The sequence below is a fragment of the Scyliorhinus canicula genome, chromosome 20 (assembly GCF_902713615.1).
Source record: "Scyliorhinus canicula chromosome 20, sScyCan1.1, whole genome shotgun sequence".
Taxonomy (NCBI): Eukaryota; Metazoa; Chordata; class Chondrichthyes; order Carcharhiniformes; family Scyliorhinidae; genus Scyliorhinus; species Scyliorhinus canicula.
The window spans coordinates 70,808,789-70,835,273 of record NC_052165.1 but is presented as its reverse complement, the minus strand read 5'-3'; the positions used below and the strand labels follow the sequence as shown (position 1 = coordinate 70,835,273).

The 26,485-nt window shown below is 46.6% G+C and overlaps 1 protein-coding gene across 3 annotated transcripts in view; it reads right to left on the bottom strand.

Annotated features, from left to right (window-relative positions):
- The window catches only part of gxylt1b (glucoside xylosyltransferase 1b), a 134,904-nt gene that overhangs the window by 78,461 nt on the left and 29,958 nt on the right, over positions 1-26,485 (bottom strand). Inside the window, exon 2 of one of the 3 annotated variants that reach the window (XM_038780498.1) lies at positions 9,624-9,716. The exons of 1 other annotated variant lie outside the window; for it this stretch is intronic. In XM_038780498.1, the coding sequence (XP_038636426.1) occupies positions 9,624-9,716 (93 nt within the window). Of the gene's footprint in view, positions 1-775; positions 941-9,623; positions 9,717-26,485 lie in introns of those variants that run through there. One more of the 3 variants, XM_038780500.1, reaches the window with a different exon arrangement.

Below are 26,485 nucleotides of genomic sequence, written 5' to 3'. Positions count from 1 at the left end.
GTTTGAAGAAAATGTGATAAAGAAGAATTAAAAAAAATTTTTTTTGAAAAATCAAAATCAGAAATACAGCCAGTGTAGACTTGAAAAACAAACGGTTCAAGGAAACCATGACCATTGATATTCACTGAAACTAATAAAACGGTAGGTATGCATCAAGCCTACAAACTGGGAAGTATGGATGTTGCATTTAAAAATGATCAATTTTTCAATGAAGCCTGTAAAATGTCTTTCAAATATTTTCTCTGTCCTCCTTGAGGTTGGATACCATCCTTACGTTTTGAAAAGATCTGCTTCAGAAGCAGATTATTTGACACTCAGATGCAGTGCAAGGCAACAGAGCCAATTTCACAGGACCATGGTTCCAATACTAGAGAATTGGCTTCTGTTAGAGTACTAGAGTTTGTTTGCCTGTCTGCTCATGTCGAGTAAACTATGGAGACACCGCTGATTGAAATTCTTCAGAACCAAGTCTTACTGGCATATAGAAGAATGGTGACAACAACAATGATGTAGTCTAAAGTTTTTGTCCAATTATAAATATCTCTTGTCAAATTCCTGATATTGCAATTTTGGAAGGCTACTTTGACACTGCTGCTGTGTTGGAACCCCTCTTCGGTGGTGAACTTTTGAGAAAGGTAGCTGCTGAGATACAAGTGTTCAACAACTTCTGAAGTCACCCCATCAATAACAATAGCATGCACGTGAGGAACATGTTGCAAACTGTACCATATGGCAGTGCCTCATCCAACAAGCCACAACACAATCGGAAACTGACCTCAAACTATGTTGCAGAGAAGTGGCACAAGTAGAAAAAGAGAAAGCAGAACCCTGGCTTGAGAATCCCCGTTCCTCAAGATAACTCTTTTTTCCTCTCTGCTGAAAGACTGTGTCTCCAGTATTAGTCTGCTGAGTCACCACAGGATGCACAATCATAAAGCCTGGCAGATATCACCTGCATTTAGAGGGTGTGATGACAATGATGTAGACTGGTGGGAATATCTATATACAAAACAGGTAATAGACACAAGATCTGACTTCATGGCTATGGGCTTCATTAGATTACGATCAGCTGCTCAGGTATTTCAAAGCAGTCAATTTTAATAATGTCTCAATTTTGTCTTTTTCAATTGATTACATGGATATGGATCAATTGTTTAAGGATCATGTCATGACTACAACACAAACTGAATGCAATAATTGCTCTGATCCAATTGTTGTACTTTCATATTTTTCAATGCAAATCATTCATCACTTTTGACAAAATATTTTCAATTAAAATTTCTACAACACACTGCAATATGACCACTGGAATAACAATATTTTTTCGTAACAGCGCTCTCATCTATTTTACAATACAAACTATTTAAATTTAAAGTTTTAAATAAAGAACAGTGAAGAATGGCAGTCTTTAAAATGATATCAACCGCAGTTTGTTAACATTCCATTATCATATTGCACTAAACAACTAGCCAACATAGAAGATATCAAACTATGGAAGTCTGCACACTTAATAGCAAATATCAAAGAAATATATTTTGATCAACAGAATGCTAATTTCTGCCTGTTAAAGCACATACAAAAGCAAAACAATTGGGGAACGTTGGGGTGGATGATACCTTCTAGCATAAAATGCATCAGGATTTTGTTAATCAGTAACTCAGAACGAACATCTACCCAAGAGAAACTGAAGAGGTATTTTAAGTTCATTCATAAATAGTTCAACAGAGTCAGGTGTCATTTCCCTAGACTGGAGGTAGGTTCCAATTTTTAGAAGACTCAGTGATAGATAAATTGTCCAGAACATTACTAGAGCTGCACCATATGACTATACAGAGAAAACCATTTCAAGGATACCCAACATAGCTTCCGGAAAAAACGGTTATCAAGAAAGGAATAGTGGGGTGGCACGGTGGTACAGTAGTTAGCACTTCTGCCTCACACTGCCAGGGATCTGGGTTCAATTCCAGCCTTGGGTGTGTGGAGAGTGGGTTTCCTTCGGGTACTCCAGTTTCCTCCCACAGTCCAAAGATGTGCAGGTTTGGAAGATTGACCATGTTAAATTACCCCTTCGTGTCCAGGGTTGTACAAGGAGGTAGGGTTATAGGGTTGCAGGGATAGGGCGAGAGCCTGGTTGGGGTGTTCTTTCACAGCTTCGGTGCAGACCTGATGGGCTGAATGCCCTCCATCTGCACTTTTCGGGATTCTAGTAGTAACCTGCGGTTGATTGAAACTTCGCTGCATACCTGTAGGGAGAGGGTGGTTATCAGTGGTGCAAATTTTAACCCCCCACCAAAAAGAACTGGTGGATTTGAAAAGGGTGGAATCTTAAAATGTTAGGAATCTGAATCCTAACTACCTCAAATTCACCTACTCCAGTTTTACCAGGGTAGGGCAACGTCCTCCAAAAGACAAGTTGTCAATTTAAATATTATAATAAGTTTAAGTGGTGGTGGTGTGTTACAATTCACACTTTTACATGCATGTTACAGTCTGAAGCTATGTATACTAATGGTAGAGCCTCCAATATATTTTTTATCACATGCTGATCAGGAACAGGGGTTCCTGATCAGCATGTGTTGGAAGATAATCAACCTGTTTGGCCATGTTATGAATACACCTTCCTTGGCCAGCAATTCCCATCCCATTGCACCCATCAACAATCAATTTTGCTGAACTCAGTCATGACTCTTCCAATCACCCTTTGCTCAACCGCACAAAGCCTCCAATGCCTCCCTCCCTCCTTTCTGCAGCCTGATGCCAAAGGCGTACCTGCTCAGAAACCAGCTTGTTTTTCCAAGTGGCTAACTGCAGCCAGAAAACAGAGCGAAAAGTGCTAATCAGTTCCGCTTGTTAAAATTGGCAGCACCCAAGGATAATTCATTCTGCTAGGTTTCCCAACCTCAAAGCAGCCACTCGCACAATTTATATTCTCATTGGACAGGACAAATTGAATTAAGTAGTCATACATGTAGGCTACTTACCTTTATTCAATTAAATATCAACAATCACCATCCGATTTTGCCCTTAAATTTTCTTTTAATTTTAGTTTCATTTATTCTTCTTTACTAATTTTTATTTCCACAATTTTTCATCTAATGATTCCGGAGGAAACTTTTTCCTTCCAACTCTTTGCATTTTTGAGGTTTAAGTAGTGGAAATGGACAGCAAGCGCAGATTTCTTTTTTTTAAATAAAGTCTTCTGCCCCTCTACTGTGTGTAAATAATATGTCAAAAGCTAAGCCATCCCCCAACCACTGGATTAGATCATAGATTTGCAGTTCTGCCACACTTGGGTTATGAATTGTGGTAGACAATTAAACACTCAGCAGGAGGAGGCAGCTCCATGAATATCCCCATCCAAGGTGAAAACACCTCCAGCATGTGAAATGCAAAATCAAGAAGTGCTAAATGGATGATCTACCTCAGCCTCCTCCTGGGATCCTACCCATCAAAGATGCCAGTCTTCTGCCAAGTTGATAGATTCCACATGATAGAAGAAATAGCTGAATACAAAATCGTGACAACATCCCGCCTATAATGAGGACTTATTTTCCAGAACTAGCTGTTCCTCTAGCCAAGCTGTTACCACACAGATACAGCACCAGCATCTATCCAATTAAGTAGATAATTGTCCAGGTATATCCTGTCCATAAAAAGCAGGACAAATTCAAGCTGATCAATTCCCACCCAATCGGCCTACGCTCAATCAGCAACAAGTTACATGAAGATTATTGTTGACAATATTATCAAGCGATACGTACTCACCAATAACCTGCTAACCGATGCCTCATCTCAGCCCTTGGGACAAACATAAACAAAGGTCTGAATTCCTGAGCTGAGGCGAGTTGAAGCGAGTGATTGGAGCTCACCACCTGCTTTTCAGGGCAACTAGGGATGTCCCACAAATACAATTTTTGCCAGCAATGCCCACACCCCACAATTAATTTAAATTGGCCAGGCAGGCAAATGCTCCCAAGGCGCCCCAATCAGACTTATGTAGTTGTCAGGATTTGTATTACTGCAACCTGTCAATGGCTCCATTTGTTCTTATGCTAGATGAGCCCTTTAATGACAGCTTTTTGTCACAGCAAACAATCATTAGTTATAACTTGGTTAACTTGCCCATTTCATGAAATTAAGAAAGCAACAACTTCAAGTGTTTAGATATCATAGAATTTACAGTGCAGAAGGAGGCCATTTGGTCCATCGGGTCTGCACCGGCTCTTGAGAAGAGCACTCTACTTACGCCCACACTTCCACTATATCCCCATAACCTATAAATCCCAACTACCCTTTTTGGATACTAAGGGCAATTTATTATGGCCAATCTACCTAACCTGCACATCTTTGTGGGAGGAAACCGGAGCACCCGGGGGAAACCCACGCAGACACGGGGAGAATGTGCAGACTCCGCAGAGACAGTGACCCAAGTCGAGGAATCGAATCTGGGACCCTGGAGCTGTAAAGCAACTGTGCTAACCACTGTGCTACCGTGCTTCCCAGTAAAATTAAGTGATGAATGTGGGAAGCTCATTTACAGCTCAACTTGCTTCATTAGAAGCCGATTCTCTTAGACTTGATCCTTCCACCATTGGGAACAAATTCATCCTCATGATTTTCAATACCTCTATCAAATCTTATCTTAGCTTTCCCCTCTCCCAGGAAAAAAAGAGTCTCAACTTCCTTAACTGAACTTTCGCACCATGGAACCTACCTTGTGAATCTTTTATGCACTCTAATGCTTTCTTGTCAAAGAAACAGGAGTATTGGCCTGTCGAGCCTGCTCCACCATTCAAACAGATCATGGCTGATCATCTACCTCAGAAGTAATTTTACCCAACCACCCCATATCTCTTGATGTCATTAGTATCCAGAGCTTCAAGGGCCCTCTGAAGTAGAGAATTCCAAAGATTCAATACTCTCTGAATGAAGAAATTCCTCCTAATCTCAGTCTTAAATGGCCTACCCCTTATTCAGAGACTGTCCGCTGGTTCTAAACTCACTAGCCAGGGAAACCTTCCTACTACATCTATCTGTCATGCCTCGTAGAAATTTTACAAGTTTCAATTAGATCATCTCATTCTTCTAAACTCCAGAGAATACAGGCCCAGTTTCCTCATAAGACAATCCTGCCATCCCATTATATTGCATCTCTCATGTTCTTGCCCATTCACCAAGCTTGCCCAAGTCACCTCGAAACCCTCCTCCATTTGTGGGGACCAGTGCTAAATAGCGTCTGCTAGGGTCTCCTCGGTGAGGCCAGTAAATCCCGGGCACTGGTTCGACCTGGCATTGGCAGAGTTCTGCAAGGCTGGATCCTGCCCATTGTGGACGAGATCCAGATCGCGACGTCACGCGAGGTCACGTTAGATCTTACCAGGCATAACGACCGTCGGGAATCCTGAAAGAGGTCTCTAGCGGGATCTACCAGCCGTGTCCCATCCTGATTTCAATGGGGCACGACCGGTAAATAGCGCCGCACGTATCTACAAATTACTTCCTTTATAATAGGTTCTAGCGGATCTGGATAGAATATAAAAACCTCTGGGGACTTGATTGGGTGGATGTAGAAAGGATATTTCCTTCAGTGGGAGAATCTCAAATTGTTTAAAAATAAGACAGAGATGAGAATTTTTTTCTCTCAGTCATGAATCTTTGGAACTCGCTTCCTAAAAAGGCAATGGAAGCAGTCGTTGATTTTTTTTCCAGACGGCTAGGTATAATTCTGTTCAATAAAGGTGTGAAATTATAATCAGATCGGCCATGACCTTATTGAATGGGAGAGCAGGCTAGAGGGACCAAATGGCCTAATCCTGTTCCTAATTTGAGTTTTCACTCTCTCCCTTCTTTAATAATAGGAATTATTTTGCTATTTTCCAGTCTGCATGAACCACTAATACATCCATTATCTCTATAGCCACCTCTTTCAACACTCTGGATGTAGCACATTAGGTTTAGAGGATTTATTAACAATCATATCTTTCCTAAAGTGTGGTACATAGACAGGAACACAATACTCCAGTTGAGGCCGAATCAGTGTTCTATGCAAGCTTTGTATTCTGCACCCCTATTAATAAAGATTAGGATGGAGCATGCTTTATTGACCACTCTCTCAACCTGTTCTGCCACCTGAAATGACTTATGTACATATACAGGAATTTAGAATTTTGTTTCGTTTCTCCAAGTTCTTCTTACTAAAATGAATCACTGCATTACATGAATTTCTCGGCATTGAATTTCATCTGCCATTTGTCCACCCATCCCATCAACCTGTCTATTTGTCCGATATATGTCTTTTTAAAGTTCCACATTATCCTCTTTACTGTTCATAATGTTTCCTCTTCACTGCTCATAATGCTTCCAAGTTTTGCATCATCCGCAAATTTTGAAACTGTGCTTTGTACACCAAGGTCTAGATCATTAATATACATCGGAAAGAGCAATGGTCCAAACATAGCTGCCGAGACAACTCCACTATAAACCTTCCTCCAGACTGAAAAACATTAATTCACCACTGCTCGTCATTTCCTGCCAGTCAGCCAATTTCAAATCCACTTTGCTACTGTCCCTTTTATTCTATGAGCTATAATTGTGCTCATAAGGTTGTTGGACAGCCTTTTGAAAATCCATGTATATCACATCAACAGAATTATCCTCATCATTACTCACCAAAAAGAACTGAAGCAAGTTAGTTAAACACGATTTGCCCTTAAAAAATCCATTCTGGTTTTCCTTAATTAATTTGCATTTGCCCAAGTGACTATTAATTTCATCCCAAATTAGTGCTTCTGGAAGCTTCCCTTCCACTAAAGTTAAACTGATTGGACTGCAGGTGACCAAAAGCTTGGTCAAGTAGCATCTTAAACGGAAGCAGGAGAAGCATAGAGATTTAGGGAGGATATTCCACAGCTGAGGGCCTTGGCAGCTGAAGAAATAGCCACCAATTAGTTTGAAAATGTAGGTCAGTGAGCTCAGTAAATTACTGGGATGGAATGGTGAGAGTTAGAATACAGGAATCAAAAAATCATTGGGAATAATCTTTCCAGTATGTTTTGGTATTTAGCCACGGTGCTGCTACACATTAGCAATGAGAGAATTGACCAAATTAACCTGTTCATTTACATCAGAAGTTACCCAATATCAAAAATCTTAAACATAGAGATAATTGTTGGCCAGGACACTGGAAGATGTTCTTTGCTCTTAATGCTGCAGGAGCTTTTATCATCACCAGACCAGGCAGCCAAGACCTTCGTTTATAAAAGAGGATACCTTTGATCATGCAGTAACCTCTCAATGTTGCACTGAATTGTTAGCCTAGATGTAGGATTTCCACTCCTGGATAACTCTTCATGCGAAACAAATAACAGTTTCCACCTCTGAGAAATTCCTATATATCACTTTGCCTTTCACAAGTTCGAAGTTCTACTTTTGCTTATTTTCTTTTCAGGAAAAACCAAAAAAAAAATCAAAGGAGTGTAGTGATATCATGATTGTGTTGTAATTCACCGACTGACCACTGGAATCATTAGTATACAAGTGAATGTTAGAATCAGGTGGCCTCAGACTGACTAGGGAGCTGGGCGAAAGGCTGCTTGTGCATGTTCGTACTGTTATTCATGTGCTGTTTTGTATATATTTGACCCACAGTTAATGTTAATAAATAATTTCTAGCTTTAGCTACAAGTGTTCTTGTAATATAAATCAGGTCATCCAGGAACATTACAAGAAACATTCTAAAAATTAATGAAATCACATTGCGATGTTTTTTGATAGGGTAAATAGATGATGATTTCTCTTGCTTTGCTAACCTGGGGAGTGCCAAGTCCAAATGTAGAAGCCTAGTCAAGTTCAATAAGCTTACCTTAAGGACAATGATCAAACTGTGGGTCACGGTGCCAAATGGAGTCGTGAGCCCAACTCCTCTGAGACTGCACCCCACACGGAGGTCCAAGCAGTGTTGAATCCTGCTCTTATCCTGTTTGTATCTGCCTTCCTCTCTCAGAGTTGGTAAGGAGAGTCCTGCCCAGTGCCTATACTATGAAAAAGTTCAGCGCACCAGAAATGTATTTTCTCCTCCCACACTTCATTCTTCTTCCGCTGAATCTTTCTACAGGATCTGTTCTCAGGACTGACAGATTGGCTCTCGGGATTTTCTTTCTTCTTCTCATGACCATTTTAAAAGGTTGCATTCAGGGAACACACTAATTTGGACGTTCCTGCTCCTTGGCGCATTCTTGAACCTACTGTGCATCAAGTGATAGGAAGGTGAATTAACAAACCAACAGGTCGATCTGCAGAAATTAACTGGAGCCTGAGGAGGAATCAGTTATTACTTTGGTGAGTACGTGGGTGGTGGCAGAGGATGAAGGGGTGGAATAGCCTTCCTAATTAATATATGATTCGTCTGAAAGGCGACATCATCAACTACAGTTTTCCTCTTAGCCCCAGTTCACAACAGGGGCATTGCCATTGGAATTAGCCACACACTGGCTCAAACTGCGCCTCCCCACTGGCTAACCAAGGGAAAAAGGGAGGGGTTCATTACAGTGCATGTGGTGGGAGTAGCGAGCACACACAGAGGGACTTTGTTGAGCCATCCAGCACCAGGAAATAGTGTCTGGCTGAAACCTACAAGAGCACAAAAATTGATATTTTTACAAAATGCTTTAAAACATAGATTTTTTTATCTATTTGATGTATTATGTTGATACATAATATGTAAATTTTATTATATACTGAATGTTACTATATTGCTTTTTTGGCACATTAGTTTTCATGTGTTAAAATTGGGTCACATTGGAAAATAGTTTAGAAAGCACTGGTGTAGGCTCAGCCATTCAAGTGACAAATTTGTTGATCCATTCAAAAAACCTTACTTGGTGGTCATTTAATTGTGATTTCAATCTCCTGATTAAGATTCCTGAAAATATTGTTAGTTCCAGGTAGCTAAGAAAATTTAAGTGGCAAAATAAAATTATGACTATATGTTTTCACATACCAACCATGGATTAAATTATATTAAATTCAACTCAGAACCCGAAACAAGATTCCTGAAAATTACCCTGAAAATGTCACATAATATTTCCTGATTTAAATCCTAAGGCTCAGAAATAGGAATTTAGTCTATCAATAGCACAAAACTCAAAATTCACAGCAAGAAATAGGTTCGTAGTGAGATAAACTGCTGTTTGAACTACTCTCCCGGTTTCCAATTTATGCTCGTCATCTCTTAATAAAGTAATTAACAAATTAAGTTTGTTGTGTTATGCAAAGATGCAGTGGGCAGCAAAATACTTTGAACTTTGTGTGCAAAAAAATAAGGAGACGGTATGGCTGCAATCATGTTGCCCAATTGTTTTAAGTATACAAAATACTTCAAACATCTACGGTCATTGAATCTAAATTTCAGTAAGCCTGCCTCTCCACACACAAGTATTCATTTGCATGAATGTGTATAAGACTACACGGTCATGTGTATCAAAACAATTATAACTATTTTCCACTCATTTTCCAAATGTAGGTTCCTCCCACCACCCCCTGTCCCCCACAATACTACGAACACTAATCCCTGAAACCAGAACATAAATGACACTATTCTGTATACAAATCACAAAGCAGCCTACCTAAATGCAGATTCCCAAAAGCAGTTCACTGCACATACACCAGTGGGCAGCATCCAATATGGATTCCAGAAAGATACAGATACATCCTTACACCTGATTGAATAAAAAGAAAGTAGGCTATTTATGAAAAATAACTTATTTTTTCACAAAGCAATATGCAAAAAAATAAAATTACCACGTATTAAGGAAAGCATAAAAACTGTGATTGAATTCAGCTTATGTATTATGTGGGCCATTTAAAAATATTATGATCTAAAAATGCACAATAACAGATTATGAAGCTTAATACAATGAAATGATTGGGCTGAAATAATGGTGAAGCAGGTTAGTATAATCAAAAAGTTAACTTTTTTAAAATTGCAACGTTCTTCACTGAATATTTGACATTCATGCTACTTGTATCACTTTTTAAATTGTTCACAAGTTGTATTTTACCTTTGAACAAGGAATTAGTTAAAAGATGCTTTGAGCTCCTGAGAGGACCAGATGATGTCTTTGAGACACCCCACCTTTTTTAAATAGGTGATGCATTCAATTCACAAAGTTGATGGGACTGAAAATAGATCATGTTGCAGGCGTGTGACATGGGACTATGAGCAGGCTTCATGCACATGTCTAACTCTAGGATATTTTAAAGTACTTACTTAAAGAAACATATGTGTGTTGATTTGGGATAACTAACTACACACCTATCTCATAGGTTGATAAAACTTGAATACTTCCAAGAATGAAAGGTGAAAATTAGGAGCGTCAGAACTTCCAAGCTTGGGTAGAGAAAATGTGATTTGGTACAATTGGGGAGGAAGAGAGAAAAATCAAGTTACCACTCCAACTGAGAAACGCATTTATGGATGTTTGCATAATTGTACTCAGCAGTCTTCTTGGGAAAAGAGAAGGACATTTCAAATGCTGCTTAACACTGTGGCTTCATAATCAAGACAGGAACTAAAATGTAGTGGTAATAATGGTTGCATTTTCAACTTTAAGCCAATTTGATCTTACAAATTTTGCTCACTGCAATGAAGAATTTAGAAAAACTACAGGCGATGTAGAATCACAGCAATTTCAGCAAATTGGATGGTCACTTGTGCATTAATTTGTAATGGTGCCAAATCCAAGTTTAAATTATCCACCTTATCCCATATCTCTCTCCCCACCAAACAAAATGCTCTGACTTAGTTCTTCAAATGTTTATCTAACTCAATTTAACTGCTTCAATGTCTACTTTTTCTAATGTAGCCCATATTCTAAAGACAATGTTAGAAAAATTCATTTCTACTCTCATTTATATTTCTAGTACTAATCTTGAACAGATATGCCCTATTGTTAGTGATGCACAAGCCAGAAGTAATGTTTAATTATTTATTCTCTCAGTCTTCAATAAACACTTTGCATCGTTCTTCACAATAGAAAAGGATGATGCAGGTGTAGACATCAGGGAGGACTGCGAAATATTAGAAATGAAATGAAAATCACTTATTGTCACAAGTAGGCTTCAAATGAAGTTACTGTGAAAAGCCACAAGTCGCCACATTCCGATGCCTATTCGGGGAGGCTGGTAAAATTGAGTGTTTCCCAAACTTTGAGCAGAAGCCCTAATAACCTCCCAAGAGCATCGGAGAACCTGAAACAGTCTCAATGTCTACGCCCCATTTTAGCCACAAAATAGATGTGTACACAAAATTCAAATGTAAACATGTCTTTTCTAGTTATTGTTGTAAGAGTCCTCCTTATTTTTTTCCTTTGTTCCCATTTCTTTTATTTTATTATTATTTTATAATTAGAAGGTGTTTTTAAGCAGAGAAATGAAGCTAAGCAGTCTGCTGATCGGGACAGTGTGGTTCAGGTTTTGTATTTTGGAGGAGTGAATATTGGGAATCAGTTGTTTTGATTTGCTGGCTAGCAACCTGTAGGTTGGTCAGGTAAAGTGTTTTGCCTGACAAGAGTCAGTGATTGGTTCCTGTGTGATGGTTCTAAGAGCTTGGCAGAAGCGTTTAGACCTTGAAAGTGAAAGGGACAGTCTCTCTCTCTCTCACTGCAAAAGTAAAGAACTACTTTATTGTTCAAAAACCAGACTGCCTGGCACATCTTTACAATAAATTTGAAATTATAGTGAAAGTAGACAATCTTGCCAGAGAAAACCATCAAAAGTCTAGAAGGAAGAAGTATCGAAACGAAAGCTTGAACTCCAGAAATACATTAACTGGAAGCCATCCTAGTGCATCAGAGATCCTTTATACTTTTATTTTTATTGATATTTTCTTTACCTCTCAACCACCTTGTTCCTTCTGTTTGTTTGTGTGTATATACAGTGGGGTAGTTAGAAAGGGGGAGGGGGTTGAGAAAGCAGTGTTAGATGGTCAATTACATTTTTGTCAGTTTAATTATAACATTGTACAAATTAAAACGTTACTGGTGTTTTAAATTTTATTTTAAAATAACATCTAATTTCAATGTGACTCCAGGTCAAATGGGGCTGGTCTTGACCATCTAGTCCACAGGGTTGTGACACTAAAGGTTTTCTGATTTAAAATATATACGTCTTATCCTTTATCATTTTCTGTAAGGACAACGATGCTGGGAAGCTATATCTCATGACAGATACAGCCATCCATCTTTGTCTCGCATTCTCACACACTCATCTCTCTCTATCGCGCTCTCTTTCCCATTCACGTCTACCTTGCCTCTCTCCCATTCACACACACAGAAGGAGCTGTGATTGTCTGCACTCCCTCTTCTCTCTCCAGAAATGGTATGAGCTGCTGTATTTATGAATCTACAGAGAACCTGAATGAATGAATCCACAGCAAAAGCTGTTACAGACTGAAGACAGAGGCCTCGACCTGAAAGCCTTGTTTGATGGAAGTGTGTTTAAAGACAAGCATCTGAAACAAAGACTCTTATTTTTGTATTTATTATTTTGACCCCTCTCTTCCCCTCTATATTTGTTTTGCCTTTTGTGTGCATGTAGAGGGTGGGGGCAAGTTGTGGGGGGGGGGGGGGGGGGGGGGGGGGGGGGGGGATTAGGAATAGTTAACCAGTTGTATTTGCTGCATATAAGCAATTGTGTTTACAGTTATTGGGCAGCCAAGGGCCAAAAAGTGTAGAATCCGTCAAAGTAGCACACATAGACAAGCAGGTAGAACGCAAAGACTGGGTTTATTTCGATGTACAATAACCTCCACTTCCCGAAGGGTCGTCCTCCCAGATCCACACCCAAGTCGGGGTTTATATATGGACAGGTTTCATCTTGTTAAGGGGGAAAACCTCCTCCCCATTCTGGGAGGCCATGAGGGATCAGTGTTTTCGCAGTGACGGTCTGGGCGGGGCCGATGAACACAAGGCACAATGAGAACCAACACGATAGGCTCTGGTGGTGGGAACACATCCATATCCGAGTCGGAATCAGAGATGGGCTGGACCTCTTCTGGTATCTCGACCTCCTTGACTTCCCAAATGAGGTCTCTCTGTGGCTGGTACAACCGGGGGCAGCGGTGGCAACTGCGGCGGAGGCGGTAACAGGAGCGGTGGACGGGCCTGGGCAGGGACCTCCAGGATTAGGTCCGGGGAGTGGGGAATGCAGCTGCAGAGGTGGTCCACAGGTCAATTTGACTCGCACCCTTGGGCCCACACCCAATACGTGACTGGTCCAGACTGGGCCAAGGATCCACGGGGCCCGTTCACAAAATGTTCCATAGGTGTACCGGATCCCCGAGAGCAAATGTGTGCAACGGTATATGTCGTCCTGCATCAGCCTCAGTCTTGTCCTGACCCTGGCGGACCTTCCCATCAATGTTCGAGATAACTAAACTCAACCGAACGCGAAGGTGGCGACCCAACAGTAATTTGGCCAGAGCAATTCCCCTCGTGGCAAGCAGTATTGTTCAGTAGCAGAAGAGGAATCTTGCCCGCCGAGTCTCCCAGGAACCAGAAATCGGTTTCTTCATTCCAAGTTTTAAAAAGTTTGAACTGCCCGCTCCGCTAATTCATTTTGACGCTGGGTGGTATGGGGCAGCACACACTTGTCGAATGCCGTTCACAGCCATGAATGCCCCGAACACCACACTGGTGTAAACCGTTCCATTGTCCTAAACCAGTACCTCTGGTATCCTGGACGTGCTGAAGGATTATTGCAGTCTTTCTATGGAGGCCCGAGCTGTTGTCACCTGCATCTTCGGACTTCCATCCACTTTGAGTGGACGTCGACAATAATAAGAAACATCGCTCTCTGGAATGGTCCCGTGAAAATCGACATGGAGGGGAGACCCAGGACAGCCCGGCCAATTGCACTAGAGTACCCAATTATTTTTTTTTCCAAGTGAGGGGACATTTAGTGTTGCTAATCCACCTACCCTGCACATCTTTGGGCTGTGGGGATGAGACACACGCAGACACGGGGACAATGTCAAACTCCACACGGACAATGACCTCGGGCCAGGATCGAACCCAGGTCCTCGGCGCCATAAGGCAGCAGTGCTAGCCACTGTGCCGCCATGCTACCCCTCTGCCAGAGGTTTCTGGTGCTCTTGGCACTGCACACAACGCTGGGCCAACTTCTTGATGTCTGCATCCACCCGTGGTCGCCACATGTAGCTGCAAGCCAGCATCTTCATTTTGGCCCGGGTGCCTGTTGTGGAGGTCCTGCAAAAGTGGCTTTAGTCCGCGCTCGGGAACCACCATGCGCGTCCACCACAGGATGACCCTCGTCCTCAATACTTAATTCGGGGATCTTGTTGGTGTATGCCTTCAAGTCTCCCAGCAAGGTGCAGTGCTGGACCCTATATAGGATAATATGTTGCACCCGGGACAGGTGCAGGTCCACCTACCGATGCGGAGCGCTGTGACCGCAGGGTCTATTAAATGGAGAGCGGCGATGACTTAATCGGCCAATGCTGGTGTTGGTGGCCTGGTGGAATCTTGACTCCGGAATGGTGTTCCAACACGTACTGGGACGCGGCTAAAAGCAGAACCCACCGTTGGAGCCTGGCAGATGTGATTTGGGGTGAGCTTAGGAATAAGCCCAACAAGGGCTTGTGATCTGTGAAAATGGTGAAAGGATATCCATCAACATATTGATGGAATTTGAGGGCAGCACGGTGGCACAGTGGGTTAGCCCTGAGGCCTCACGGCGCCGAGGTCCCAGGTTCAATCCCAGCCCTGGGTCACTGTCCGTGTGGAGTTTGCACATTCTCCTCGTGTCTTCGTGGGTTTCGCCCCCACAACCCAAAAAGATGGGCCACGCTAAATTGCCCCTCAATTGGAAAAAATGAATTGGGTACTCTAAATTTTTTTTTTAATTTTAAAAAAGATATATAGGATGGAATTTTTTTTACGCCAATTACAACAGCCAAATACTCTTTCTCAATTTGCGCTTGAATTTTCCTCGGCATTCACCAAGTTCGAAATGCAAAAGCAATGGGATGTTCCGATCCGTCATCCAGTCGGTGGCCGTGGGGGGGTGGGGGTAGTGGGGGTGGCAGCATCGCACGTCAACAAGAGTGGTTTGGACGGGTCGAAGTGGGGCAGCAGACGGGACGATGACAGCTGCTTCTTGACCAAAGTAAACGTTGCCCCCTGAGCCTGGGACCAGTCCCAACCTTGTCCTTACTTTAACAGCTGGTGGACGGCGGCCAATATGGTGGAGAGATTTAATATAAAATTGCCATAATAGTTGACGAGATTTGATGTAAACTTGCCATAATAGTTGACAAGGCCCCAAAACAAATGCAGCTCCGTTCAGCCATTGGGGACTGGTGGATCGCCTGTACCTTCACTGCCATTGTGTGTTAACCATTGCGATCCACACAATAACCCAAGTGGGTAATTTCAACTGCGTTGAATAAAAACACGGTCCCCAGCCACCTCGAAAGGTCAGAGGACCTCAGCCAAGTTTTCCATGTGCTTCCGGTCAGACGACCCAGTGATCAGCAAATCATCAAGATACACCACTATCAGTGGGAGTCCGTGCAGGTTGTTTTAGCACACTGGGCTAAATAGCTGGCTTTTAAAGCAGACTAAGGCAGGCCAGCAGCACGGTTCAATTCCCGTACCAGCCTCGCCGAGCAGGCGCTGGAATGTGGCGACTAGGGGCTTTTCATAGTAACTTCATTGTAGCCTACTTGTGACAGTAAGCGATTTTCATTTCATTCTATCACACGTTGGAAGATGGCACAAGTGGAAGAAACCCCGAATGGCAGCCAGGTATATTCATATAGCCAACGGTGCGCGTTGATGGTCACAAATCGTCTGAAATACAGAGCCAGGGGCAGCTGAAGGTACATGTGGCTCATGTCTAGTTTCAAAAATGATCGGCTTCCACTGAGTTTGGCGTACAGATCCGCAATGCGAGGGACGGGGTAGCAATCCAAATTTGAGACGTGGTTCGCATTCATCTTATCATCCCCATAGAGGCAGACGGTTTCATGACCGGCACGAACGACGATGCCCAATCAGAAGATTGGACAGGGTGGATTATATTCAGGTCCTCAAGACGGTCTAGTAATGCATACGAGAGGGGTCGGGAGCAAAAACAGCGCATTTGCTCCAATGCTATTGCTATTGCTAGTGCTACTGCGGGTCACAGCCCCTTTTATGGTGCCCAAACCTTCTTGAAATACGGACGGGAATCTGGCCAAGATGCCTTCAAGGTCGTGCGGATACATCTGGCAAACCCTCTGCCAGTCCACCAAGAGATGGCGCAGCCAATCCCGCCCCAATAAACTCGGACCGCTGCCCTGCTTTACCACCAATGATAGGTGTGCCATCAGTTGCCCATATTCGAACGGAACCATGGAGGTTACTGCAATCACCAGCGGGCTCACCTGTGTACATGGCGAGGTGGCCATTGTTGTTCCGAAGGGTCAGCGTCCGAAGGACGGACCGGAACTGATAGAAGGTACAGCGGCTGATTACGGATACCGGATACGGATAGCTCCATGCAGGTGAACTACCCATTCACCTGGAATAACATTTGAATTAGGACAACCTGACTTCCGGTTGCGGCTATGCAGAGCTAAACCGCAGGTTCGGCAGCTCCCGCCAGGAATGGACTTTTGGGCTCTTTTTAGGGCTCCCAGCGGTACTTGATCGACGGTTCCCGACGTGGGAAGGTGTCAGCAGCAGATCCCCAGTGTTCTATGGTCTGGACCAGGAGTGGGGCCAGCAAAATAGCGGTGGCAGCGCCTAGGAAAAAGCGGGCGAAGAAAAACAAGATGGCGGCCGGCGGAGGCCTCGAGGCAGTGGGCGCAGGAGCAGCAGGAGACTCTCCAGCACTGCTTTCGGGAGCTCGAAGTGGAGCTGCTAGACTCGCTGAAGACTACTACGGACAAGCTGCTGGCGACGCAGACAGCCCAGGGGGTGGCAATCGGGAGCTCCGACAACAAGCCTCCGAAAGAGAGGATGAGGCCGTGGCCCTCGCGGTAAAGGTGGAGATGCACGAGACGCTCCATAAGAAGTGGCAGGAACGGTTCGAGGAGATGGCGAACTGGTCGACGCGGAAAAATTTGCACTTCCTGGGCATCACAGAGGGGCTGGAGGGGTCAGACCTGGGGTCCTATGTGGTCGCCTTGCTGAACTCACTGATGGGAGCTGGGTCCTTCCAGGGGCCCCTGGAGCTGGAGGAGGCCCACAGAATACTGGCCAGGAGGCCCAAGCCGAATGAGCCACCAGGAGTGGTGCTGGTGCGGTTCCACCGGTTCGTTGACCGACAGTGCGTGCTTAGGTGGGCCAAGAAAGAGCGGAGTAGCAAGTGGGAGAACACGGTAGTGCAGATCTACCAAGACTGGAGTGCGGAGGTGGCTAACCGGAGGGCCGGGTACAACCGGACGAAGGCGGTGCTCCACAGAAAGAGTGTGAAGTTTGGCATGTTACAGCCGGCGCGTCTGTGGGTCACCTACAAGGACCGGCACGTTTACTTTGAGTCCCCGAAGGAGGCGTGGGCCTTTGTTCAGGCCGAGAAGTTGGACTCTAACGGAGAGTCGGGGGCGGGGCTTTGTATGTAACTGTGTTAACTTTTGGTGAGGGTTCTCTGTTTCATGCTGGTTGTGTTGTTTCTAGGGCAGGTGGGGCACTGCCTTTTTGCGTGGGTTCGGTGGATGGGCTCAGAGTGTGGAGAGCTGGTGGTGGGGGCCGACAAGGGGAGCTACCCTAGAGGAGGCGGGGTCGGGCAGGGGGAAAGCGCTGGCTTTTCTTTTGTTTCCCGCGCTGAGGGTGGATGGGGGCGGGGCGGAACTGAGAAGCGCAGGCTTTTTTCGCGCGCGGGAGGGGGAAGAGGAGGGTCTGCTGATGGGCATGGGGGAGGAGACGTAGCCCCACATTGGGAGGGGTCTGAGGTGTAGCGGGAGTTGCCGGGGTCAGCAGAAGTTAGCTGGCTCACGGGAGTGCTATGGAGGGAGTAACGCGGCTGGGAGGGGTCCTAGCCTTAGGGGGGAGGGGGGGGGGGGGGTACCGGGTTGCTGTTGAAATGGCCAGGAAGGAGCTGGAGTATGCAGGGGGGTGCCGGGGTGGGGGTTTGCCGGCGTGGGGAAACGGGCCGAGCGGGGGGGCGCTGGCCTGGGGCGGGCAGGGAATGGGTTATGGCTAGTCGGCAGGGAGCCCTCTGATCCGGCTGATAACTTGGAATGTGAGGGGGCTGAATGGGCCGGTCAAACGGGCCCGAGTGTTTACGCACCTGAAGGGGCTGAAGGCGGACGTGGCTATGCTCCAGGAGACGCACCTGAAGGTGGGTTAGACTCAGGTTAGACTGCGGAAGGGATGGGTAGGCCAAGTGTTTCATTCAGGGCTGGATGCAAAAAATCGGGGGGTGGCGATCCTGGTGGGAAAAAGGGTGTCGTTTGAGGCGTCAAAGGTGGTGGCTCACAGTGGTGGGAGGTACGTGATGGTGAGCGGCAAACTGCAGGGGGAGCGGGTGGTGCTGGTGAATGTCTATGCCCCGAACTGGGACGATGCGGGTTTTATACGGCGCATGTTGGGTTGCATTCCGGATCTGGAAACGGGGGGGAGGGGCTGATATTGGGGGGGGACTTTAATACAGTGCTGGATTCCCCATTGGATCGATCCATGTCCAGGACGGGCAGGAGGCCCGCGACGGCTAAGGTGTTGAGGGGGTTTATGGACCAGATGGGAGGGGTGAATCCTTGGAGGTTCGCGAGGCCGAGGGCCAGGGAGTATTCATTTTTTTCCCACGTGCATAAAGCCTATTCCCGGATCGATTTTTTTGTTCTGAGCAGGGGGCTGATTTCGAGGGTGGAGGATGCCGAGTATTTGGCCATAGTCATTTTGCATCATGCCCCGCACTGGGTGGACCTTGAGCTGGGGGGGGAGAGGGACCAACGCCCACTCTGGCGCCTGGAGTTGGGGCTGCTGGCGGATGAGGAGGTGGGCAGGCAAGTTCGGGGGTGTATCAAGAGGTACTTAGAGGCCAATGATAATGGGGAGGTCCGAGTGGGGACGGTTTGGGAGGCATTGAAGGCGGTGATTGAAGGGGAGTTGATTTCCATCCGAGCCCATAGGGAGAGGGGAGAGCAAAGAGAGAGGGAGGTTGGTGGGGGAGATGGTGAGGGTGGACGCGGAGGCTCCGGAGGAGGGATTGCAGGGGAAGCGGCGTAATCTTCAGGCCAAGTTCGACTTACTGACCACCAGAAAGGCGGAAGCTCAGTGGAGGAAGGCACAGGGAGCGGTGTACCAATATGGGGAGACGGCGAGTTGGATGCTGGTGCATCAGCTCCGTAAGCGGGACGCGGCCAGGGAGATTGGTGGAGTGAAGGATAGGGGAGGAATGGGGCGCTTTTTGGACAGGCTGAGATTTCCGAAGGTGGAGGAGGGGCAGGTGGAGGGGCTGGGGGCACCGATTGAGCTGGAGGAGCTGGTTACTGGGATAGGCAGCAGGCAGTCGGGGAAGGCGCCGGGGCCGGATGGGTTTCCGGTCGAATTTTATAAAATGTACGCAGACCTGCTGGGCCCCCTGTTGGTTAGGACCTTTAACGAGTCAAGGGAGGGGGGGGGGGGGGGGCTTTGCCCCCGACTATGTCACGGGCCCTGATTTCCTTGATCCTTAAACGGGACAAGGACCCCCTGCAGTGTGGATCATATAGGCTGATCTCGCTGTTAAATGTGGATGCCAAGCTGTTGGCGAAGATCTTGGCCACAAGGATAGAGGACTGTGTGCCGGGGGTCATTCATGAGGACCAGACGGGGCTTGTGAAGGGAAGGCAGATGAACACCAATATACGTAGGCTTCTGAATGTTATAATGATGCCGGCGGTAGAAGGGGAGGCGGAGATAGTGATGGCATTAGACGCAGAGAAGGCCTTTGATAGGGTTGAGTGGGGGTACTTGTGGGAGGTGTTGGAAAGGTTTGGGTTCGGGGAGGGGTTTGTCAGTTGGGTGAGGCTGTTATATGAGGCCCCGATGGCGCGCGTAGCCACGAAAAGGAGGAGATCGGAGTACATTCGGTTGCACCGGGGGACGAGACAGGGGTGTCCCCTGTCCCCCTTGCTCTTTGCGTTGGCAATTGAGCCCCTGGCCATGGCGTGAGGGAGTCGGGGAATTGGAGGGGTCTGGTGCGGGGTGGGGAGGAGCACCGAGTGTCACTTTACGCAGATGACTTGTTGCTATATGTGGCAGACCCAGTGGGGGGAATGCCGGAGGTGATGAAGATTCTTAGGGAATTTGGGGGCTTTTCAGGGTACAAGCTCAACCTGGTTAAGAGTGAGTTGTTCGTCGTGCACCCGGGGGATCAGGATGAGGGGATTGGTAGGCTCCCACTGAAAAGGGCAGGGAGGAGCTTTAGGTACCTTGGGGGCCAGGTGGCTATGAGCTGGGGGGCCCTACACAAACTTAACCTCACAAGGCTGGTGGAGCAAACGGAGGAGGAGTTTAAAAGATGGGACATGTTGCCGCTGTCGCTGGCGGGCAGGGTGCAGTCAGTCAAGATGACGGTGCTCCCGAGGTTTTTGTTCCTGTTCCAGTGCCTCCCCATCCTTATCCCGAAGGCCTTTTTTAGGAGGGTCAACAGGAGTATTACGGGATTTGTATGGGCGCATGGGACTCCGAGGGTGAGAAGGGTGTTTTTGGAGCGGGGCAGAGATGGGGGGGGCTGGCGCTGCCCAACCTCTGTGGGTACTATTGGGCTGCCAACGCAGCGATGGTGCGTAAGTGGGTAATGGACGGGGAAGGGGCACATGGAAGAGGATGGAGATGGCCTCCTGTGTGGACACGAGCCTGGAGGCGCTGGTAACGGCGCCGTTGCCACTCCCTCCAACGAGGTATACCACGAGCCCGGTGGTGGCGGCTACCCTCAAAATCTGGGGGCAATGGAGACGGCATAGGGGGAGGTGGGGGGCTCGACGGAGTCCCCAATACGGGGGAACCACTGGTTTGTTCCAGGGAGCATTGATGGCGGGTTTCATAGCTGGCACAGGGTAGGTATTAGGAGGTTTAGGGACCTGTTTGTAGATGGGAGGTTTGCGAGCCTGGGTGAGTTAGAGGGGAAGTTTGGGCTCCCCCCGGGGAACATGTTTAGGTACATGCAGGTTAGGGCGTTTGCCAGGCGGCAGGTGGAGGGGTTCCCTCTGCTGCCCCCACGTGGGGTACGGGACAGGGTGCTCTCGGGGGTGTGGGTTGGAGGAGGGAGGATTTCCTCGGTGGAGGAGCTGAAGGGTAAATGGGAAGAGGAGCTGGGTGAGGAGATTGAGGAGGGGACGTGGTCGGATTCCCTGGAAAGAGTGAATTCCTCCTCTTCTTGTGCGAGGCTTAGCCTCATACAGTTCAAGGTGCTACATAGGGCTCACATGACCGGGACGAGGATGAGCAGGTTCTTCGGGGGCGAAGACAGGTGTGCTAGGTGCTCATATGTTCTGAACCATGCCCATATGTTCTGGGCATGCCCAGCACTGGGGGAATTTTGGAAGGGGGTAGCAAGGACGGTGTCGAGGGTGGTAGGATCCAGGGTCAAGCCAGGCTGGGGACTCGCAATTTTTGGGGTTGCAGTGGAGCCGGGAGTGCAGGAGGCTGGCCTTTGCGTCCCTAGTACCCCGGCGGAGGATTTTGCTTCAGTGGAACGATGTGAGGCTCCCAAGCGTGGAGGCCTGGGTCAATGATATGGCGGGGTTCATCAAATTGGAGAGGGTAACATTTGCCCTGAGGGGATCAGTACAGGGGTTTTTTAGGCGGTGGCAGCCTTTCCTTAACTTCCTGGCAGAACGGTAGGAAAATAGGCCGGCAGCAGCAGCAAGCTGGAGGGGGTGGGGAGGGGGGTTGTTTCGGTAGAGGGGAGAAATGTGTACATGTGTTTATTGAATATGCCGGGTGCTAATCTATTTCTTCTTTTTGTAGTTACTGGGGGGGGGGGGGGGGGGGGGGGGGGGGTTGGGCGTCATTGTGGTTTTTTTTCTTTTTTGTTGTTAATACTGTTTTCTTGTTGATATTTTCTGTTTTTGATATTTTGTGAAAATCTCAGTAAAAATTATTTTTTTTTAAAAAATTGGGACAACCTAAGGTGAAGTCACACGGTGCAGTTCGTGATAGGCATTATCGTCATCTAAGTAGTGGGCTTCACTCACACTCACATCCTCATCCCCACACACTCACCCTCACATCCTCATCCCCATAGCCTCACTTCCCCTCACCCTCACATCCTCATCCCCTCACATCCTCATCCCCTCACATCCTCATCCCAGAGTCTCACTCTCTGCAGACGACCTGCTTCTGACCCATTAGAGGGGACAGAAGAAATCATAAGGATTCTAGGGAAATTTGGCCGGTTTTCGGGGTATAAGCTAAATATGAGGAAAGTGAGATGTTTGCGGTCCAGGCGAGGGGACTGGAGAGGCGATTGGGGGAGCTACCGTTTAGATTAGTAGGGGGAAGCTTTAGGTACCTAGGCATTCAAGTGGTGCGGAAATGGGACCAGCGGCATAAATTAAATCTAGCCCGGCTAGTAGGCCAAATGAAGGCCGATTTCTGGAGATGGGACGCACTCCGTTGTCATTAGCTGGGAGGGTGCAGACGGTGAAGATGACGGTCCTCCCGAGATTTCTGTTCGTGTTTCAGTGTCTCCCCATCTTTATTCCACAGTCCTTTTTTTAAACGGGTCAACAAAGTGATCTCTGGCTTTGTTTGGGCGGGCAAGACCCCACAGGTAAGGAAGGTAATGCTTGAGCGGAGTCGGGAGAGGGCGGGCTGGCGCTGCAAAAGTTTAGTAACGATTACTGAGCGGCGAATATAGCCATGATCAGGAAGTGGGTAGTGGGGAAGGGGTCGGCATGGGAGCGTATGAAGGTGGCTTCATGCAAGGGCCCAGTTTGGGGGCGTTGGTAACTGCACATCTGCCATTCCCGCCAGCACGGTACTCCACCAGCCCCGTGGTGCTGGCAGCCCAGAGAGTCTGGGGACAATGGAGGAGACATGTGGGAGCAGTGCGAGCATCAGTCTGGTCCCCAATCTACAATAATTACCGGTTTGCCCCGGGAAGTATGGATGGGGGGTTCCGGATATGGAGGAGAGCAGGGATTGAAAGGATTGGGATATTTTTATAGAGGGGAGCTTTCCGAGTATGAGGGCGCTGGAGGAGAAGTTTGGGTTGGCAAGGGGAAACAAATTCTTGTATCTGCAGGTGCGGGACTTCCTACATAAACAGGTGTCAACCTTCCCGCTCCTACCGCTAAGGGGGATTCAGGACAGCGTAGTTTCCAGAGGATGTGTCGGCAAAGAGAGCGTCTCGGACATTTACAAGGAACATATGGGGTCAGAGGAGACGCAGACCGAGGAGCTTAAGCGCAAGTGGGAAGAGGTGCTGCGAGGAGAGATAGAGTATGGTCTATGAGCGGACACGTTGAGTAGAGTCAATGCCCGGATGAGCAGATTCTTTGGGGTGGAAGACAGGTGTGCAAAATGTGAGGGAGGACCAGTGAACCATTTCCACATGTTCTGGGCATGTCCGAAGCTTAGATTTTGGCAGGGGTTTGCAGAGGTCATGTCCACGGTGTTAACACAAGGGTGGCGCTGCGTCCAGAGGTGGCGATTTTTGGGGTGTCGGAAGACCTGGGAATCCAGGAGGAGAAAGAGGTAGACGTTCTAGCCTTTGCTTCCCTGGTAGCCCGGAGACGCTAGCTTGGAGGGACTCAAAGCCCCCGAAGTCAGAGACCTGGCCCCCAAAGTCAGAGACCTGGCAATCGGACTTGGCTAGGTTTCTCTGTTTGGAGAAAATCAAGTTCGCCTTGAGAGGGTCACTGTTAGGGTTCGCCCGGGAGGTGGCAACCGTTCATCGACTTCTTTGCAGAAAATTAATCGTCATCAGAAGGGGTGAGGGGGGTTAGTTTATCTGAGAGTAGGGGGTTAATAAAGGTGGGACCTGTAAGGGAGGGAGACGGCTTTTGCACTATGTTTATCATGTCCATTGTTTATTGTATTGTTGTTGTAATACCAAAAAATACCTCAATAAAATGTTTATTAAAAAAAAGGAATGACATGAGAACTAAACGCCTTTGTGAAGCAGATTTGGGGGGGGGGGGGGGGGGTGACGGACGTTCAATCACCCATTGGAAAAATAATTCTCCTTTTTCTCCAACGTGCACAAGGTCTACTTCGTATACGTCTTCATCGTAGGGAAAATGGTGCTTCCAGGGCGAGGAAGGGCAGAATACTCCACGATCATAATCTCCGACCACACACTGCGCTCCATGGATGTGAGGTTGCAGAAGGGCCATCCAACATCCTCCATGGAGGCTGGATGCAGCTCTCCTCGCCAAAAGGAATTCAATACTAAAATATCCCAAGCTATCAACGGTTATGTAACCTGTAAGCCGCACATTCTGGGAGACACTGAAGGCGGTGATCAGGGGTGAAATATAAGCTTATAGGGCCCTTCAGGATGAGAAGGAAACGATAACCAGGCAGCAGCTGATCGACTCCATACTGGAGGTGGATCGGCATTACTCCACAGGCCCGACCGTGGACCTACTCGCAGAGGAAAAAGCTGCAGGTGAAATCAATCTGCTCTCCATGGGGAAAGTAGTCCACCAGCTCCGCCAGTCACAGAGAGCCTTTTATGAATATGGAGACAAAGCTCACTAAACCGAGGTGTGCACACCTCCGAGCCCCTGGAGGGGTATACAATTTCTCGATGGACTGGATATACCAGTGGTGAGGGAGGACAAGAAGCAAGAGCTGGAAGCACCGCTAGAGCTCAATGAGATCATGAAAAAGAACAAAAAAATTGTAACAGCGAAAGCCCCACACTTGTGGGAGATGTTCAACGACGTCAAAGGGGGCCCTCCCACCCATGATGGCACAGGCGTCGATCCCACTGATCACAACAAAGACAAGGACCCGACAGAGTGTGTGTCATACAGACTCCTCCCTTTTAACCACGGATGCTAAAGTCCGGACGAAAGCACTGCCGAGGTGCCTGGACAGTTGCCTGCCAGAGGTGATCACTGATAGAAATCAAACTTTTAATATACAAGTTTAAAAGGAAGAAATGGTTCAGAATTAAAATGGTTTATTAAGGTGATACAGTTCAAACATGACAGTGAGAACTGCTGAATAGCATGAGAATGATCAGATTAAAACAGGCCAGACACATTTTGTTGGTATGAAAATCTGGGTAGCATTCCTAATCCAGTTTTCATGGCAACGGATAAAGTTTGGTGGCAATGAAATATCTCAGTCGCACTATATCAAAATTTGATGGACAGACATTTCAATCGAACTGAATGAACTATAATTATTATGACCCAATCACAGCCAGAAAGGGGACAGATCATTGATGATCGCAATTACCTTAAAGCTAGGTGCCAGTTTTGAACAATTTGAGAGTTTGGCTCAAGTTAGAATCAGAGCTTGATGGGAAATGGAATGAGAGTTTGGTCAAGTTAAAATCAGAGCTTGATGGGAAATGGAATGTCACGGTTGTGTAATATGTGTACGTGCCTTGTGAGATGAATTACTTCTGTGTTCGGCTTGGTATGGCATTGACGCGATCATAACTGCCTGTGGGAATCTGTGAATTGTCTGTGGGAACCTGTGAACTGTCTAGGAACGAAATGCAACCGTGGGATGGGATACTACTTCCTTGATAAAGAATTGCTATGCTATGCAACTAATGGGCTAACTGTGTGATTAATGATGGGAAGAAATAATTATATGAAGGAGGGGTTTGATGAGCTAATTGTATGACTAATGATTGAAAGATTTAAGGGGTTTTGTAATAATATATAGTCAACTGTAACTAAGAAAAAATTGCTTTTCACTTGCTGTAACTCAGTTACACTTGTGTAGCAGCCCCGCGGTAAATAAAAGGTTCTTTGAAGTTATCTGGTGTTCGACTAATGATTACCTCCGGACTGAAAATTTAGAATTATCATATGGTGGCCCGTACGGGGATCTCTGGTGCGTCAAGAGAAGCAGACGGTGTAAGCGGCAGATCGCCTCCGGACACGTAGGGGAAATAGGGCCCCCAAATGTGAGTATTTTTATCACTTTGGTTTTTCCCCTTCGCTGTCCCGGTCGCGAGCCTGTCCTACTGCCTGCTGCTGGAGACGTCCCTACGAGATTCAGGTTAGTCCGGAGAACCCCAGAAAACCAAAGAGCCGGGTTAGAGTTCCTGAGGTTAAATTCCTCAAAAGAGTCGGGTTAGAGGCCCAGAGGTTAAATTCCTCAAAAGAGCCGGGTTGGAGTCCCTGAGGTTAAATTCCTCTAAAGAGCTGGGTTAGAATCCCTGAGGTTAAAATCCTCTAAAGAACAAGGGTTGGAGTCCCTAAGAAACAGTTAAAAGAAGTAAAGAGGAATCGATGCCAACATGGTCCTTGTTATTACCTAAAACCTTCGCGATAAAAGGTTCCCGTTAACTTTGTAAGGCGGGT